Source organism: Pelobates fuscus, chromosome 3, assembly GCF_036172605.1.
Source record: "Pelobates fuscus isolate aPelFus1 chromosome 3, aPelFus1.pri, whole genome shotgun sequence".
Lineage (NCBI taxonomy): Eukaryota > Metazoa > Chordata > Amphibia > Anura > Pelobatidae > Pelobates > Pelobates fuscus.
In genome coordinates, this window is record NC_086319.1 from 311,831,783 (window position 1) to 311,847,939 (window position 16,157).

Consider the following 16,157-nt stretch of genomic DNA (forward strand, 5'->3'; position numbering starts at 1 on the left):
CGGTGTTAAATGGCGAGGGAAATATTACTTCTCTACACGACTCACTTTCGGTTCTCGAAGCAGCCCCAAATTGTTCGACATTTTCGCAGAGTCACTATGCTGGCTGCTTCTGAACGTCACCAGGTGTCACTCCGTTATCCACTACCTCGACGACTTTTTACTAATAGAGCCAGGGTCACCTTCACCCACAGCAATCAGAAGCACTACTGCACTATTTTCCACACTTGGAGTCCCTTTGTCCACAGCCAAAACTATAGGCCCCACAACTAAATTGACCTTTCTGGGGATAGTACTGGACTCGGTTAACCTCAGAGCTAGCCTCCCCCACGACAAACTGTCACGTTTGAGAGGGGAGATGACTTGTTCCTGCGGAATGATGTTTGCACTAGAAAAGAACTTCAGTCCCTTCTCGGATCCCTGAACTTTGCGATGCGCATCATTCCGTAGGGAAGGTCTTTCATATCCAGACTCCTTTGCCTGCTGCACGGAGTTCCGGACTCTGGCACAGTTTCTTTGGACCCCCACGCCAAGGCTGACTTAGCTATGTGGGGGAAGTTTTTGAAGGACTGGAATGGAATCTCCATGTTTATTCCCCCTCTTCACCCATCATCCACACAGACGCAGCAGCCAATACCGGTTTTGCAGCCATTTTTGGGAACCACTGGTTCAGGGGCCATTGGCCCACTGATACGGATGCCTTGCCAGGATTCAGAGAGACCTCAGCACTATTTGAAATTTATCCCATTGTGGCGGCCGCACACACCTGGGGTCATCTCTGGTCTGGCAAGGCAGTCAAATGCTACTCTGATAACTCGGCAGCTTGCGAAATCGTGAACAAAGGGCGATCATCTTCCCTGACCATCATGCGGCTGATTCGCAAGCTGACCTGGTTGGCAGCATCCGGCCAGTTTCACTTAGTTTGTTTTCACATCCCGGGTATTCACAACACGGCCGCTGACGCTCTTTCTCGTTCTCAATTTCAGGCATTTTCTCAGGCACTCCCAACGGCTCACCTACAACCATCCAGGACACCACGGTTCCACGATCTAATCCTGGATTAAGCACACTCTTGAACCACGCTAGAGCACTCACTCACCAAGCATTATCACCAAACACGGCTATCACTTACAATAGGGCTCTTAATATATTTAATAAATTCACAGCAGAGTTCGGTTTACAAGGTGACTTCTCTATTCAAACCATGGTGGCTTTTGCCTCTTTTTTCCACCTACACCTTAAACTATCTCACAACACCATTAAACTATATCTCACGGGGGTCCAGCACCACAGCCTCACCTTTTTTTCCTAACAACACACCTTTCCTGTCTTCATACCCCGTCAAAAAGGTTTTGAAAGGAATATCAAAGGTTTCACCTCCACTCTCTACCATTAGATTACCTATAGATGGGCCTATCTTCAGGTCACTTAGCAATCTCCTTGACACAGCCCCATTCGACATCGGCACAAATACGGTGATCAAATCTGCTTTATATCTCGCTTTCTACGGTTTTCTCAGACCTAGAGAGTTCACCGTAATTTGTCAAGGAGATACGAAGCTAAGACTTAAAATATCACACCTCACTAAAATAGAGGATCACTACCAACTTTCGATCCCTACAACTAAAACCAACCGGTCACTACACCCTACTATAATTCCTCTCTTCCCTACTGATAATGCCTGGTGTCCGGTAAAAGTACTAGACCACCTACGGTCAACTCTGCACGGTCACCTACTGGACTCTCCGCTCTTAACACTACAAGGGCACCCGTTAACCACAGCAAAATTGATGGTTCATATCAGAATTCTGTTCTCTAAGCTCGGACACAACCCGATTGCATTCTCTAGGCACTCCTTCCGTATAAGAGCCGCCTCTGCAGCCTCTAGCACTAACACACCGGTCCATATCATCAAGAGACTGGGGCGGTGGAAATCCTCCATATATACTGCATATATTCCACAGCCGGAGAAAGAGCTTCGCCAAGCTTTCAGCAACTTGGTTTTGTAAAAAATACAATAAAGTGTGTATTTCTCGAATTTATCTTTTTGCCCTCTTTTATTTACAGTCCCACTCGTACGTTGGTTTCGGCACACCACAACCAACTTTGCTCACAGTTACTATCCATTACGTATTTAAATTCCGAGCACAAGTTAAAAGGCCTGAACTTGTGGAGGCCTGAATTTGTGGGAGGAGTAAGTCCCCTACTTAAACTCCCAGCCCCTACTCACCTCTGCCTTTCAGCTGATTGTTCCCACCCACCTACACCCTGTTATAATTACATTCTCCTTGGTGGGCCCTCTTTTATTTACAGGCCCACTCGTACGTTGGTTTCGGCACACCACAACCAACTTTGCTCACAGTTACTATCCATTACGTATTTAAATTCCGAGCACAAATATATATATATATATATTTATATATATATAAAAACAGACATCCTTGCACTCAAGCTAAATAGTATATTCAAGCCAAAATGGCTTTTACTTGCCGGGTGCCAGTCTTCAGGGGATTGTAGTACATATAGAATAAACTGGAACTGCACTCTCGGTCTTCAAAATGCAAAACATTCTTTATTTCATCAAATCAACGTTTTCGGTCCGCACAGGGACCTTCCTCAGGATAAAGTGACACTTATATATAGATAGAAGAGACTAAAAACACTCAACCTCCCCAGACACACAAAAGGCAACCTTACAAACACATACAAACCACAGCCTCCCAAACACACAACCATATAGATGGTATATATGATAGTCAACTGAAATATCGATATGATCTACATAGTCATTTTGCATTTTGTAAGCTTTCCTCATTTCCCTCATTGATGTCCTCTGATCAGCCTAGATATATAGTATTTTGAAGTAAACACATCTCTTCATATGAAAAAGTAGGGGCTTTTGTGATGTAGCCTGTATTCTCCCAAACTCTCCTCCATTTGAAAGTAAACCAGCTGGCTTACTTTTATATATAAAAAGGATTTAACAAATAACAAAATACATAAAACAAAAATATTCATAGATAAGCACATTTGAGATGCTTGTGATGAATGACTTTTCAAACCAGCCCTACTATATTTATTATAAATTGCATCCTCTCTTGATAGATGTTCCTCTGTAAAAAAGATTTATAGAAGCTCCAAATTCATTGAAATTTGTTGCCTAAACAAATAAAATGTACGGTACTTTTTTTTTTTTTACTGAATATTGCTGTTTCATACATACTGACAAAGGTCAGTGTTTCTTATTCTAAACAGATTTTGATACATTGTATCTTATTATGTTTTGTGTAGTTCCCACCGGATCTATGTTGGGCATCAATGGAGCCATGGAGTTACTTTTTAAGGTCATTACCCCTTACAGCAGGAGACATACGCAAACAATCAAGTAGGTGTCTAGTTGTATTTGATTTGTGTGCCCTCAGTTCTCTTAGTACTTGACTTGAAGACAAATTGGACTATACTTGTTTTCTGTATCAAGAAGGTTGTGTAAAAGTCACAGCACAATTTTCTATAACCTTACAATCTGAAGGGTAATAATAGCCTATTACAATTAGTTAATCACGCCTTTTTTCCTCTAAAAAAAAAAAAAAAGCAGCAAAAAACAAAAGAAAAAACAGAATAGAAAATGACATTATTTATATTATATGTCTAGTTTATTTATTAATGCTTATTTTCCAGCTGTCCTACATGACCTTTTATTTAACAGTTTAACTCAGGCTTTCCCAAACTCCGGCCCTCCAGATGTTGCTGAACTTCAACTCCCATGATTCTCAGCCTATCTATTTCATTCATAGAATCATGGGAGTTGTAGTTCTGCAACATCTAGAGAGCCATAGTTTGGGTAAGCCTGGTAACTGTTTGCACATCTGTTTAAAAGCCTAAAGCCCCCAAGTTCAACCTTTTATACATCTCTTACTGTTATTTCTTAAAAGGATGGCAAAAATGCAAGTGGAAGATTTTTTTTTTTATTTTTTTTTAAAGGGGCAATGATCCTTCTTGGAACCAAAGTGGCATCCTGGTACTCTTTGGATAAACAAGCTATCAATATTATGTATATTACCTCCTGTAACTCAGAATTACTTTTTGTTAAAAATGCCTGTAGACCAAGTTAAATATTAATTTTAGGACTGTCTGATACATTTGAATCAATCAATAATGTGATTCAAGCCAGATGATCTACTATCAGATGGAGGAATTGGTTAATTTCACTTTAAATGAAGCTGTTTAAAATATTAAGAGAAATAGTTTAAATAACTGTTGATTTAGAAGAAAAAAAAATACTCAAGACCTGGATGTTGCTCTCAGGCCTTTAAGTAACCAGAAAGATAACGGTATCCACACCTTTAGAAAGTCACGATGAAACACACTCGTGTCTAATATCACTTCAAGTGATGAAGATTTTGTGATGGGTTTTGATCATGTTTTGGGATCTTGACAGTGTCTGTTTTGTATAATCAATGGCAAGTGCCCACTTACAGTGCAAATTGTGTTTGAAATTATGGAACTAAATAGAGTGCAAGAGTGCAGAGGCAAGCTACATAATAAATAAGGGAAATTAAAGATTTTATTTATGAACAAAAGGCCAGAAAACTTGATCTTGTTTAACAGGGTATATTAATGTTATATAAATATGTATAGGGTAAGTAATACAAGTCTCTGGTAACTTTTTCATTGATAGGGTGTACAAAGGACAAGATGTCGCTTTTAGAAGCGAAGAAAGTAGATCTTTAAAGGGACACTATAGTTACCTAAACAACTTTAGCTTAACAAAGCAGTTTTGGTGTATAGATCATGCACCTGCAGTCTCACTGTTCAATTATCTGCAATTTAGGAGTTAAATCACTTTGTTTATACAGGCCTAGTCACACCTTCCTGCATGTGACTTGTACAGCCTTCCAAAACACTTCCTGGAACAAGTCATCTAATGTTTACACTTCCTTTATGGCAAATATTGTTAGAATTTCTTATCTCCTGCTCTGTTAATAGGTTGCTAGACCCTGCAGTTTGCTAGAGCCTCCTGTGTGTAATTAAAGTTCAATTTACAAAGATGAAGATGAAAAACTTAAACTTTCAATCAGATGTAACTGATTGAAAATGAAACCATTTTGTTTTTATTCAAGCTGTGTCAGTCACAGGTAGGGAGGTGTGGCTAGGACTGGATGGACAGAAACAAACGTGATTTAACTCCCTAATTGCAGAAATTTGAGCAGTGAAACTTAAGAGGCATGATCTATACCAGTGTTTCCCAACCCAGTCCTCAAGGGACACCTACCAGTCCAGGATTTAAGGATTACCCAGTTTTGTCTAAGGTGATTTTAGAAAAAAAAGAAAAAACACCTTAGACAAAACTGGGTTATCCTTAAATCCTGGACTGGTAGGTGTGCCTTGAGGACTGGGTTGGGAAACACTGATCTATACACACAAACTGCTTCATTATACAGCACTACGGAATTTGCTGCCACTATCTAAATAATAATATAATAATAATAATAATAATAATAATAATAAAAAAGTTGTTTTGGTGACTATAGTGTCCCTTTAACCCCTTAAGACCGCAGCCAAATGTACAAGTTGTGATCCAAAAAAACGTAAACAAAACCTGGCATTTGCGCTATATGTCTGTCCAACCATAATTCACCTCTTTCATATTAAATGCACCCCCCATTATTATATATCATTTTATTCAGGGGAAACGGGGCTTTCGTTTAACATCAAATATTTAGGTATGGAACATAATTTAATATGAAAAAAATATTTAAAAAATGGGAGAAAATAAGAATTTTTTAAATTTTTTTAGTTCTACGTGACATTCTATACATACAATATAAGGTGGAGTGTCTTCTTGTTTAAAACGAATTTAAAACAACCTGGAGATAAAGCAAAAAGAACACATAATAGTGCAATATTGTCTAAAATCTCCTATAAACGTCAGGGAAGTATATGAAAATAAACTCACAAGGCAGGAGCCTATAAAATAAGGCTCAATCTTCCAGCGTTGTGGGATTTAGGTTCCCACTCCCTTCTTTCTACTGCCCAGAGGTGGTGAATAAGGTGATGTCTTTTCACAGGTGAGTTGAAATAGTAAAAAGTGCTTTATTGAATAAAGTGCACAATAAGTATAAAAAACACAAGACCTTACGATTAAGGGAAATCTTGTAGAGATTGTCTCTGTTAGCAAAACGCGTTTCGCCTCCTATGGAGGCTTCCTCAGTTGCTGTGGGTCCTTGCTGTAAGTTCTCTTTATATGTAGTTTCAATTTCGCGCCCTTTTTCCGGCCTGAGTGCTCGATCGCGGCATTTTTCACTTCCGCGTTCCACAGGTGGAACGCATTCGTTCAGTCATTTCCGGTTTCGGCTCTTGCGTTCCAACGGTGGAACGCATACGTTAGGATTCCGATTTCTCTGTATTGGGACATGCTCCTGCGTTCTATTTGGTTCCATTTTCGGCTGGCAATCCGTTTTGCCCTTAATGAGTCCCATAAACAGCTGGCAGTCCATTTTGGATAATTTTCATTGTACAGATAAGTCTCTCAAAACGAAGTTTGAATGGAAAGAATAAAATATAGTAAATGTATATTCTGGATACAAAATTTATGTAAATATAATATAGAAAAACTTATAAATGACCAGGAAATATAAAATTATACACTTTAAAATTACTGTGTAGGTCTGGTTAAAAAAAAAAAAAAAAAAAATTTAATTAAATAAAAATAAAAATAAAAATAAAAATAAAAAAATAAAAAATATATAAAAAAAAAAAAAAATAAATAAAAAAAGGGGGACTAAATGAATAAGACATATGAATGAAAAAGTGCTGTTGGTAAGGCAAGGATAACATGAGCTTAAGAACATTCCCAAATTAGACTTAAGATCAAAAACCTTTATATAAAAAACTGGCTATAAAAGGAATTGGATATTTAAAAGTGGCAAACCTCAAAATCTAAATTGAGGCCATGGGGGATAAGGGTTTTAAAAGTATATATAAATTTCATTTCTTCTTTCCCTAATGTTTTAATATAATTACCCCCTCTCCAGTCTCGTTTCACTTCCTTAATCGCACAGAAAAATAAATTCTCTGGGTTTTGATTATGAGTTTCTTTAAAATGCTGCGACACACTATGGGTTTCCAAGCCATTTTTAATGTTCCGAATGTGTTCGGCGATTCTAACTTTGAGAGGTCTAATGGTTCTCCCTACATAGAGCAGATTACAAGGGCATTTTAGAAGATATAAAATGCCCTTGGAGTGGCACGTGAGATGGTCTTTTATAGTGTACGGTTTCTGAATAATACTCTCCAAATTTTCTAGATGTCTTTTTGTCTGTTTAGTTGTTCTGCATGGGAGACATGTGCCACAACCATAGAATCCTTTAAGATCCTGAATAAAATGCTTAGGTTTTGTGGGTTTTAGGTGACTTTTAACTAGTATATTTTTAAAATTTTTTGCTCCTCTGTATGTGATCCTAGGTCTTGAAGGTAAAATTTTATATAAAATTGGGTCGTCTTTTAATAGGTGCCAATGTTTATTTATGGTCTTATGAATACGTTTGTTGTGTCCGTTAAAGTTACAAATGAAAGGAACTTCATTAGTGTTGGTTTGTATTTTCTTTGGTTTGTATTGAATAAGTTGGCTTCTTTTTAATTTACCTACATCTTCTAAGTCTTGATTCAAAGATGTTTCGTTATATCCCTTTTCCATAAATTGCTGTTTGATGTATTGGGCTTGCTCTAGATAATCACAGTTTAATTTACAGTTGCGGCGAATCCTTAAAAATTGGCTCCTAGGGGCGTTACTTAGCCAGGGTTTATGATGACAGCTATTGGTGTCGATATAACTATTGGCATCCACTGGTTTAAAATAGTTTTTGGTAACTATCATGGCATCTTGGATCCTGATATCAAGGTCCAAAAAATTAATATTATGTTCGCTATAAGTGCTAGTTAAATTGATTCCATAGTTGTTAGTATTAAGATATAAAATGAATTCTTGTAGAGCCTCTAAAGTGCCAGTCCATATAAAAAAGATATCATCTATGAAACGGCAATAGGACACCAAACTCGCCCCCCATGGATGTCCTTGGAGTACAAATGCTTCTTCCCAAAATGCCATAAATAAGTTGGCATAGCTTGGGGCGAATTTGGTGCCCATTGCCGTTCCACAGATTTGTAGGTTAAAAAGTATTCTCAAACCAAAAATAATTGTGGGTTAAAATTAGTGAGATTCCTTCCAAGATATACTGTATTTGCTCTTCTTTAAAATCGGATTTTTCTAAAAAATGTTTCACTGCTGCTATTCCTATATTATGGGGTATGATACTATATAGTGCAGTTACATCGCATGTGACTAATCTGTTGCCTTCTATCCATTTTATTTTTTCTAAAATCTGTAGGACATGAATAGTATCCTTAAGATATGTGGGATTTTTTCTGACAATTGGCTGGAGGATGGTATCAATATACTCGGAAATTCTAGTAGAGATTGAATCTATGCCAGATATAATTGGTCTTCCTGGGGGGTTGGTTACGTCTTTATGAATTTTAGGTAATAGATAAAAGACCGGTATTTTGGGGTTGTCTATCCACAGGTAGTCTGCCTCTTTGTCTGTAAGGATTCCTAAGTTTTTTCCTTTGTCCACATACTGCTTAAAGATTTTTATGGTTTCATTCGTAGGGTTATATGTTAATTTCTGATAGGTCGAGGAATCTGAAAGTATTCTGTCTGCTTCTTTTATGTATGAATCTTTATCCAGAATTACCGTCCCTCCCCCCTTGTCAGCAGGTTTGATCACTAATTGGTCATTATTTTTAATTTCTTTTAAAGCTTTTTTTCCCTTTATCGATAAATTGTGTTTATATTTGTTGATTTTTCCAAATTTCTCTACATCCTTCATTACCATTGTTTCAAAGGTTTGGATTGCATCTGAAATCAGATGTCTTGGAAAGAACTGGGATTTAGCTTTGAGTGATGTGTGAATGTATCCATCATTTTGTTCTTCTTGCACGTTATTTTCTTTGTTATAAAAAAATTTTTTAAGGCATAATTTTCTTTTAAACAAATTCATGTCAACAAAAAAATCGAAAGAATTAAAATCGGCTGTGGGGGCGAATTTAAGACCTTTATTAAAAATGTTTGCCTGTTCTAAAGTTAGGGTTTTATCGGTTAAGTTAAAAATTCCTTCTAAATTGATGTCTTGCCTCTCTTCTCTCTGTGTTGTTTTCCTCTTTCTTCTCTGTCTCCTTCTTCTTCCATTGATCGTTGTCTTTTCCCCTGTATTTCCCATGGTTGTGTGTCGTCTGTCCACTTCCTTCTGTTCTGTATTAAGTCCCTCCGAAAAAACGATGGTGATGGTGGGGTATCTGGGGGGGATGATGTATCAATATTCTCTCTTCTTGATTCTCTATATTGGGAAATTGATCTATCGTGGGATTGGTGGGAGGGTTCTTCCTTGGATCTATCGTGAGATTGGTGAGACGGTTCTCCATTGGAACATTTTTCTTTTTCTTTCCTTTGGGTTCCTTCTTTTACTACATCGCTATATTTTCTAAGGTCCTTATTTTTGGTGGTAATCTCGGTGGGTTCGTAATTAGTGCGTTGGTGTCCCCTATGGATTGGTGTACGATTATGTCCTGTTTGGGGTCTGACAGTCTTGTTATAGTAGGTTCTTTTCTGTGGCTGCCATCTATTTTGTTCTCTGTCTGAATATTTCTCTGCTTTATTAGTGTGTGGCGACTTCCTACTATTCTCCCATTTAGTATTCCTATCATCTCTCTCTAATTGATGTTGAGTGGTATGTAGACGTTTGGAATGGGTATTTTTGTCACCTCTCTCTAATTGATGTTGGGTGATATGTGGACGTTGAGAATGGGTATTTTGGTATTGTTTTCTTTGGACATGGGTATTCTGGCGTGTGTTGTTCTTTTTATTGTCCCTTACATTGCCTGTCTCATAATCAATCGTATCTCTTAAATATTTTTTCTTTTTTATTTCTATAATATCTAACTCAATTTTATCTACCTTAGATTGGATTTCTTTTAAGATATTGTTGTAAATTTCTGGACTTGTAGATTCTGCCAGACAATTTTTCCATTTGTTAATTTCTTCATCAAGTTTAGGGAGGGTTTCCTCTCTTCTTGCCACAATGTAACCCATTGTGCTAAATGAGAAACCATCAAGGAGTTTATCCCAACCGGCCATAAAGTGTGGATCTTCCCTATCGAAACTTGGGTCCTTATAGAACCTAAGTCCTCTAGGGGTGATCCGATCTCGAACATATTTTTTAAGGGTTGCAATCTCCCATTTTACCTTCATCTCTTTTATGAGATTTCTCTCTAGGTTGTATCTAGATTTATTCTTGTCGTTATATTGCGGGACAGGATTTTGTCCTATGGTTGTTTCAAAACAAGCATCAATATTGTTTGTGCGATATTCTCTATTATCTAAAAAAGACATTTTAATGTGATAACCACTTCAAATACTGAGAAGGGAATCGTATATAAAATATACAGTGCTGTACAGAAATTAAAAGAAATACAGTATTACCAGTGGAACACACATATGCTAAAATAAACCAAGAGATTCTCATACACCTTAGTGAGTACCCTTCGCCCTCACAACAAACAGAATATACATACAATATAAGGTGGAGTGTCTTCTTGTTTAAAACGAATTTAAAACAACCTGGAGATAAAGCAAAAAGAACACATAATAGTGCAATATTGTCTAAAATCTCCTATAAACGTCAGGGAAGTATATGAAAATAAACTCACAAGGCAGGAGCCTATAAAATAAGGCTCAATCTTCCAGCGTTGTGGGATTTAGGTTCCCACTCCCTTCTTTCTACTGCCCAGAGGTGGTGAATAAGGTGATGTCTTTTCACAGGTGAGTTGAAATAGTAAAAAGTGCTTTATTGAATAAAGTGCACAATAAGTATAAAAAACACAAGACCTTACGATTAAGGGAAATCTTGTAGAGATTGTCTCTGTTAGCAAAACGCGTTTCGCCTCCTATGGAGGCTTCCTCAGTTGCTGTGGGTCCTTGCTGTAAGTTCTCTTTATATGTAGTTTCAATTTCGCGCCCTTTTTCCGGCCTGAGTGCTCGATCGCGGCATTTTTCACTTCCGCGTTCCACAGGTGGAACGCATTCGTTCAGTCATTTCCGGTTTCGGCTCTTGCGTTCCAACGGTGGAACGCATACGTTAGGATTCCGATTTCTCTGTATTGGGACATGCTCCTGCGTTCTATTTGGTTCCATTTTCGGCTGGCAATCCGTTTTGCCCTTAATGAGTCCCATAAACAGCTGGCAGTCCATTTTGGATAATTTTCATTGTACAGATAAGTCTCTCAAAACGAAGTTTGAATGGAAAGAATAAAATATAGTAAATGTATATTCTGGATACAAAATTTATGTAAATATAATATAGAAAAACTTATAAATGACCAGGAAATATAAAATTATACACTTTAAAATTACTGTGTAGGTCTGGTTAAAAATAATAAAAAAAAAAATTTAATTAAATAAAAATAAAAATAAAAATAAAAATAAAAAAATAAAAAATATATTAAAAAAAAAAAAAATAAATAAAAAAAGGGGGACTAAATGAATAAGACATATGAATGAAAAAGTGCTGTTGGTAAGGCAAGGATAACATGAGCTTAAGAACATTCCCAAATTAGACTTAAGATCAAAAACCTTTATATAAAAAACTGGCTATAAAAGGAATTGGATATTTAAAAGTGGCAAACCTCAAAATCTAAATTGAGGCCATGGGGGATAAGGGTTTTAAAAGTATATATAAATTTCATTTCTTCTTTCCCTAATGTTTTAATATAATTACCCCCTCTCCAGTCTCGTTTCACTTCCTTAATCGCACAGAAAAATAAATTCTCTGGGTTTTGATTATGAGTTTCTTTAAAATGCTGCGACACACTATGGGTTTCCAAGCCATTTTTAATGTTCCGAATGTGTTCGGCGATTCTAACTTTGAGAGGTCTAATGGTTCTCCCTACATAGAGCAGATTACAAGGGCATTTTAGAAGATATAAAATGCCCTTGGAGTGGCACGTGAGATGGTCTTTTATAGTGTACGGTTTCTGAATAATACTCTCCAAATTTTCTAGATGTCTTTTTGTCTGTTTAGTTGTTCTGCATGGGAGACATGTGCCACAACCATAGAATCCTTTAAGATCCTGAATAAAATGCTTAGGTTTTGTGGGTTTTAGGTGACTTTTAACTAGTATATTTTTAAAATTTTTTGCTCCTCTGTATGTGATCCTAGGTCTTGAAGGTAAAATTTTATATAAAATTGGGTCGTCTTTTAATAGGTGCCAATGTCATAATACTGTTTGCTTTTACTGCAATACAATACACATATTTGTATTCAGCGATGTCTCGCGTGTAAAACAGTACCCCCTATGTACAGGTTTTATGGTGTTTTGGGAAGTTACAGGGTCAAATATAGCGTGTTACATATTTCAGTTTTTTTACATTGAAATTCGCCAGATTGGTTACGTTGCCTTTGAGACCATATGGTAGCCCAGAAATAAGAATTACCCCCATGATGGCATACCATTTGCAAAAGTAGACAACCTAAGGTATTGCAAATTGAGTATGTCCAGTCTTTTTTAGTAGCCACTTGGTCACAAACACTGGCCAAAGTTAGTGTTAATATTTGAAAATGCAAAAAACTAATTTGAACGCAAATTTTGGCCAGTGTTTGTGACTAAGTGGCTACTAAAAAAACTGAACATACCCTATTTGCAATACCCTGGGTTGTCTACTATTGCAAATGGTATGCCATCATGGGGATAATTTTCATTCCTGGGCTACCATACGGTCTCAAAGGCAACCTGGCGAATTTTAATGTGAAAAAACTGAAACGCAAACCTTATATTTGACTCTGTAACTTTTGAAAACACCATAAAACCTGTACATGAGGGGTACTGTTATACTCAGGAGACTTCGCTGAACACAAATATTAGTGTTTCAAAACATTAAAACGTATCACAACAATTATATCGTCAGTGTAAGTGCCATTTGTGTGTGAAAAATGCAAAAAATGTCACTGTAACTGACGATATCGTCGTTGTAATATATTTTACTGTTTTGAAACACTAATATTTGTGTTCAGCGAAGTCTTCCGAGTAAAACAGTACCCCCCATGTACAGGTTTCATGGTGTCTTGGAAAGTTACAGAGTTAAATATAGTGCTAGACAATGTAATTCCCTGAACGTTTGGCCTGGGTTGGCAGGCAGGTCCTGCAAATTGTAATTAATAAAATGACCTAATTATGTAAAATTATTACATAAATATATGCGTAGAATTATTATATATATATGTGTGTATATATATATGTGTGTATATATATGTATATAATTTTTTTTAATTATTTTTATTTATATATAGGTATATACATAGTGATATATACGTATATACTTATGTATATAGATATATATATTATTTCGTTCTACATGTATTTTGATATCAATATATATATATTAATTTTAAAATACAGTTAGAACGAAATTACGCGTGTTTATATATTTTTTATCTATTTTTTTTTCATTATTTTTTTATTATTTTTTTATTTATTTTTTTAACGTATTTATATATTTATTTATTTTTTATTATATATAAATATATATATAATGAAAATTATATATATATTTAATCAATATCATTGTACGTGTATTTTGATATTAATATATATATATAATTATGTATATATTAATATTAAAATACACGTAGACAGTGTATGCATATTTATGTGTATGTGTGTATATGTGTGTATATATATACTTAGATCATATATATAATAAATATATATATGATCTAAGTATATATAATTTATTTTTACACTGTTTTAACATTTTTTATTTTTTTTTCAGACAGCAGGGGGAGTACCTGTCATTACAGGCACTCCCCCTGCTGGCAATGCCTTGGACGGCTATGCCGTCCATGTGATCGCGGGGTCCTCGCAAGGACCTCGCGATCACATGGCCCTGGGCGGCTGAAGAGGACGCAGGGGGACTCCCTGGGCTCCCAGGTAAGTCCCCCATACCGCGATCGCCGGCGTGGGATCGCCGGCGACCGGGTAAGTACATAAGATCGCAGGACGTACTATGCCGTCCTGCGGCTTTTAGAGCCACCAAAATAAGGACGGCATAGTACGTCCTGCGGTCTTAAGGGGTTAAAAAATAATGTACAATAAGAACAATAAAGATGTGACATTTTCTGTCTAAATAGGTTGTGCATCATATCCTGTATAGATTTTAAACTTTGCTGGTATGTTTTTTTGGAAAAACCTAATATTCAAGGATACAATATTAAATATGTAGGGTTACAGTTTTTTGATTCAAGAAGAAATCTGCCATTTCGAAGTAAAAAAAAAATATTTTGTCAATCTGTGCCAACATGTTAAATCAATTAAAACTGAGTTTTCTGCAGATCTGTGAAAGGTTGAACTTGATGGGTTTGACTCTTTTTAGCCCGTATTACTGTGTGACTACGTACAATGAACTGCAGAATATCTTTGGGCCTATCTTGTTGACAGATATCAAATTCTTCCACTGAAGCTTGGTCCCTATGTTTGGGTTTTATACTGTAGAATTACTTCATATGCCATAGGCTATGGTTATATACTTATAGGATCAGCATAAGGTAAATCCTGCTTTAAGATAACTTCTATTAAAAAGTAAAAAACTTAAGAATGACATTCAACAGCAAATATTGCTTAAACCACATATATAAAGAATAACCAAATCAGCACTGAGGACTTTGCGTATGTTACTCCATCAATTGTATGTTTTGGAAGCCAAAGTTGTCATACCAATCCTTGGTTCTATCCTTACCAGTCTAAAAAAATGAGTTCACCAGGAAACATCTTCTCGCTCATCAAAATCATGGAGAATGTATTGCATATATGCCAGTCACAATACCGAGCTCACAACATTATAGCACAATCCATAGACAATGGAATTAAAATGTGTATCTTTAACATTTAAAAAAAAAAAAAATGTGTCATACAATGATTAATGCTTACAATTTTTTTTAAAGAGGCTTTTCAAATAATTATTTTATATGGAATAAATACCAAAGAACAAGTATATGAAAGTATTCCTTCTGTAAAAGCAATGTTATCCTTTGATGCATGTTGTCGTTGTAATTCTTTAGTGTATGTTTCTTTACTGGGTTGGTGACGTAACTAAGCAAAAAGTAAGGTAAGTCCAGGGTAACTAAAACAAAGAGAAATAGAATTTGGGGTGGAACAGCGCTACAGTACTGATCACAGAGGTGAAAGGAGCTGCACACCCGAGGGGAAGGGCAACCCTCAAACCCTTCAATAAATCTGGGAGAAGGAAACAACAAAAATACAGGGTGCGCTAGGTGGAATGGGAGGTAATAAAAAGACAAGTCTCTGAAAATACACAAGGGGGTCTTGGGTAGGTCTTCTTAGGTTCTTGATGAGGTCCTCAGTGGTTTATATGAAAAACAAAATTAGACAAAAAGGAAGACCAATAGTGCACAACCGTTAAGGATAGTGTCACGGACAACACAGAAGAGAAAAATGCCAACTCACAATCAGTAGAGCTATGCCCAGCTCTAGGTAAAACAGCATACAGTAGTATTTGAAACTCCCCACATGTAGGATATAGCTGGACAATAGGTGATTCTTCAATACTTTGTACAACGACTCAAATGCGTGTCAGCATATAAAAAACATAAAGGAAAAAAGCAGACCTATGGTACAATAACGTATGACACCTGCAGCTACAGACAAACACTAAAGTCCTAAGAGTGCTAACTTACAATAAAAAGAGCTATAACCAGCTCTGAGTAAAACAGCATACAGTGGTATTTAAACTCCCCACATGTAGGATATCCTTCTGGTGATGTATCGAGTGCAGGATTTATGAAAGACAAAAGCACAAAAGAGGGCCCATAGTGTTCTCAGTGAATAAAATAGTGCAAAAGGTAAAAATGAAACGTACTTACAATAAATAGAGCAGCCACACTGCTCTATGAACCAGGCGTGAGTGGAATAATCCCCACCTAAGGTGAACACTCTGTTTCAGTGTTCCTGCAGGCAGCTCCTCAAGGTTTCTGCCCTTTCTTGCAGATCCAGTACTACAAAGAAATCCTTAGGTGGGGATTATTCCAGTCGCG

The 16,157-nt window shown here is 36.5% G+C and overlaps 1 protein-coding gene across 1 annotated transcript in view; it reads left to right on the top strand.

Annotated features, from left to right (window-relative positions):
• The window catches only part of AGBL1 (AGBL carboxypeptidase 1), a 707,263-nt gene that overhangs the window by 90,329 nt on the left and 600,777 nt on the right, over nucleotides 1-16,157 (top strand). Inside the window, exon 5 of the mRNA XM_063448878.1 lies at nucleotides 3,289-3,382. Within this exon, the coding sequence (XP_063304948.1) occupies nucleotides 3,289-3,382 (94 nt within the window). The remainder of the gene's footprint in view (nucleotides 1-3,288; nucleotides 3,383-16,157) is intronic.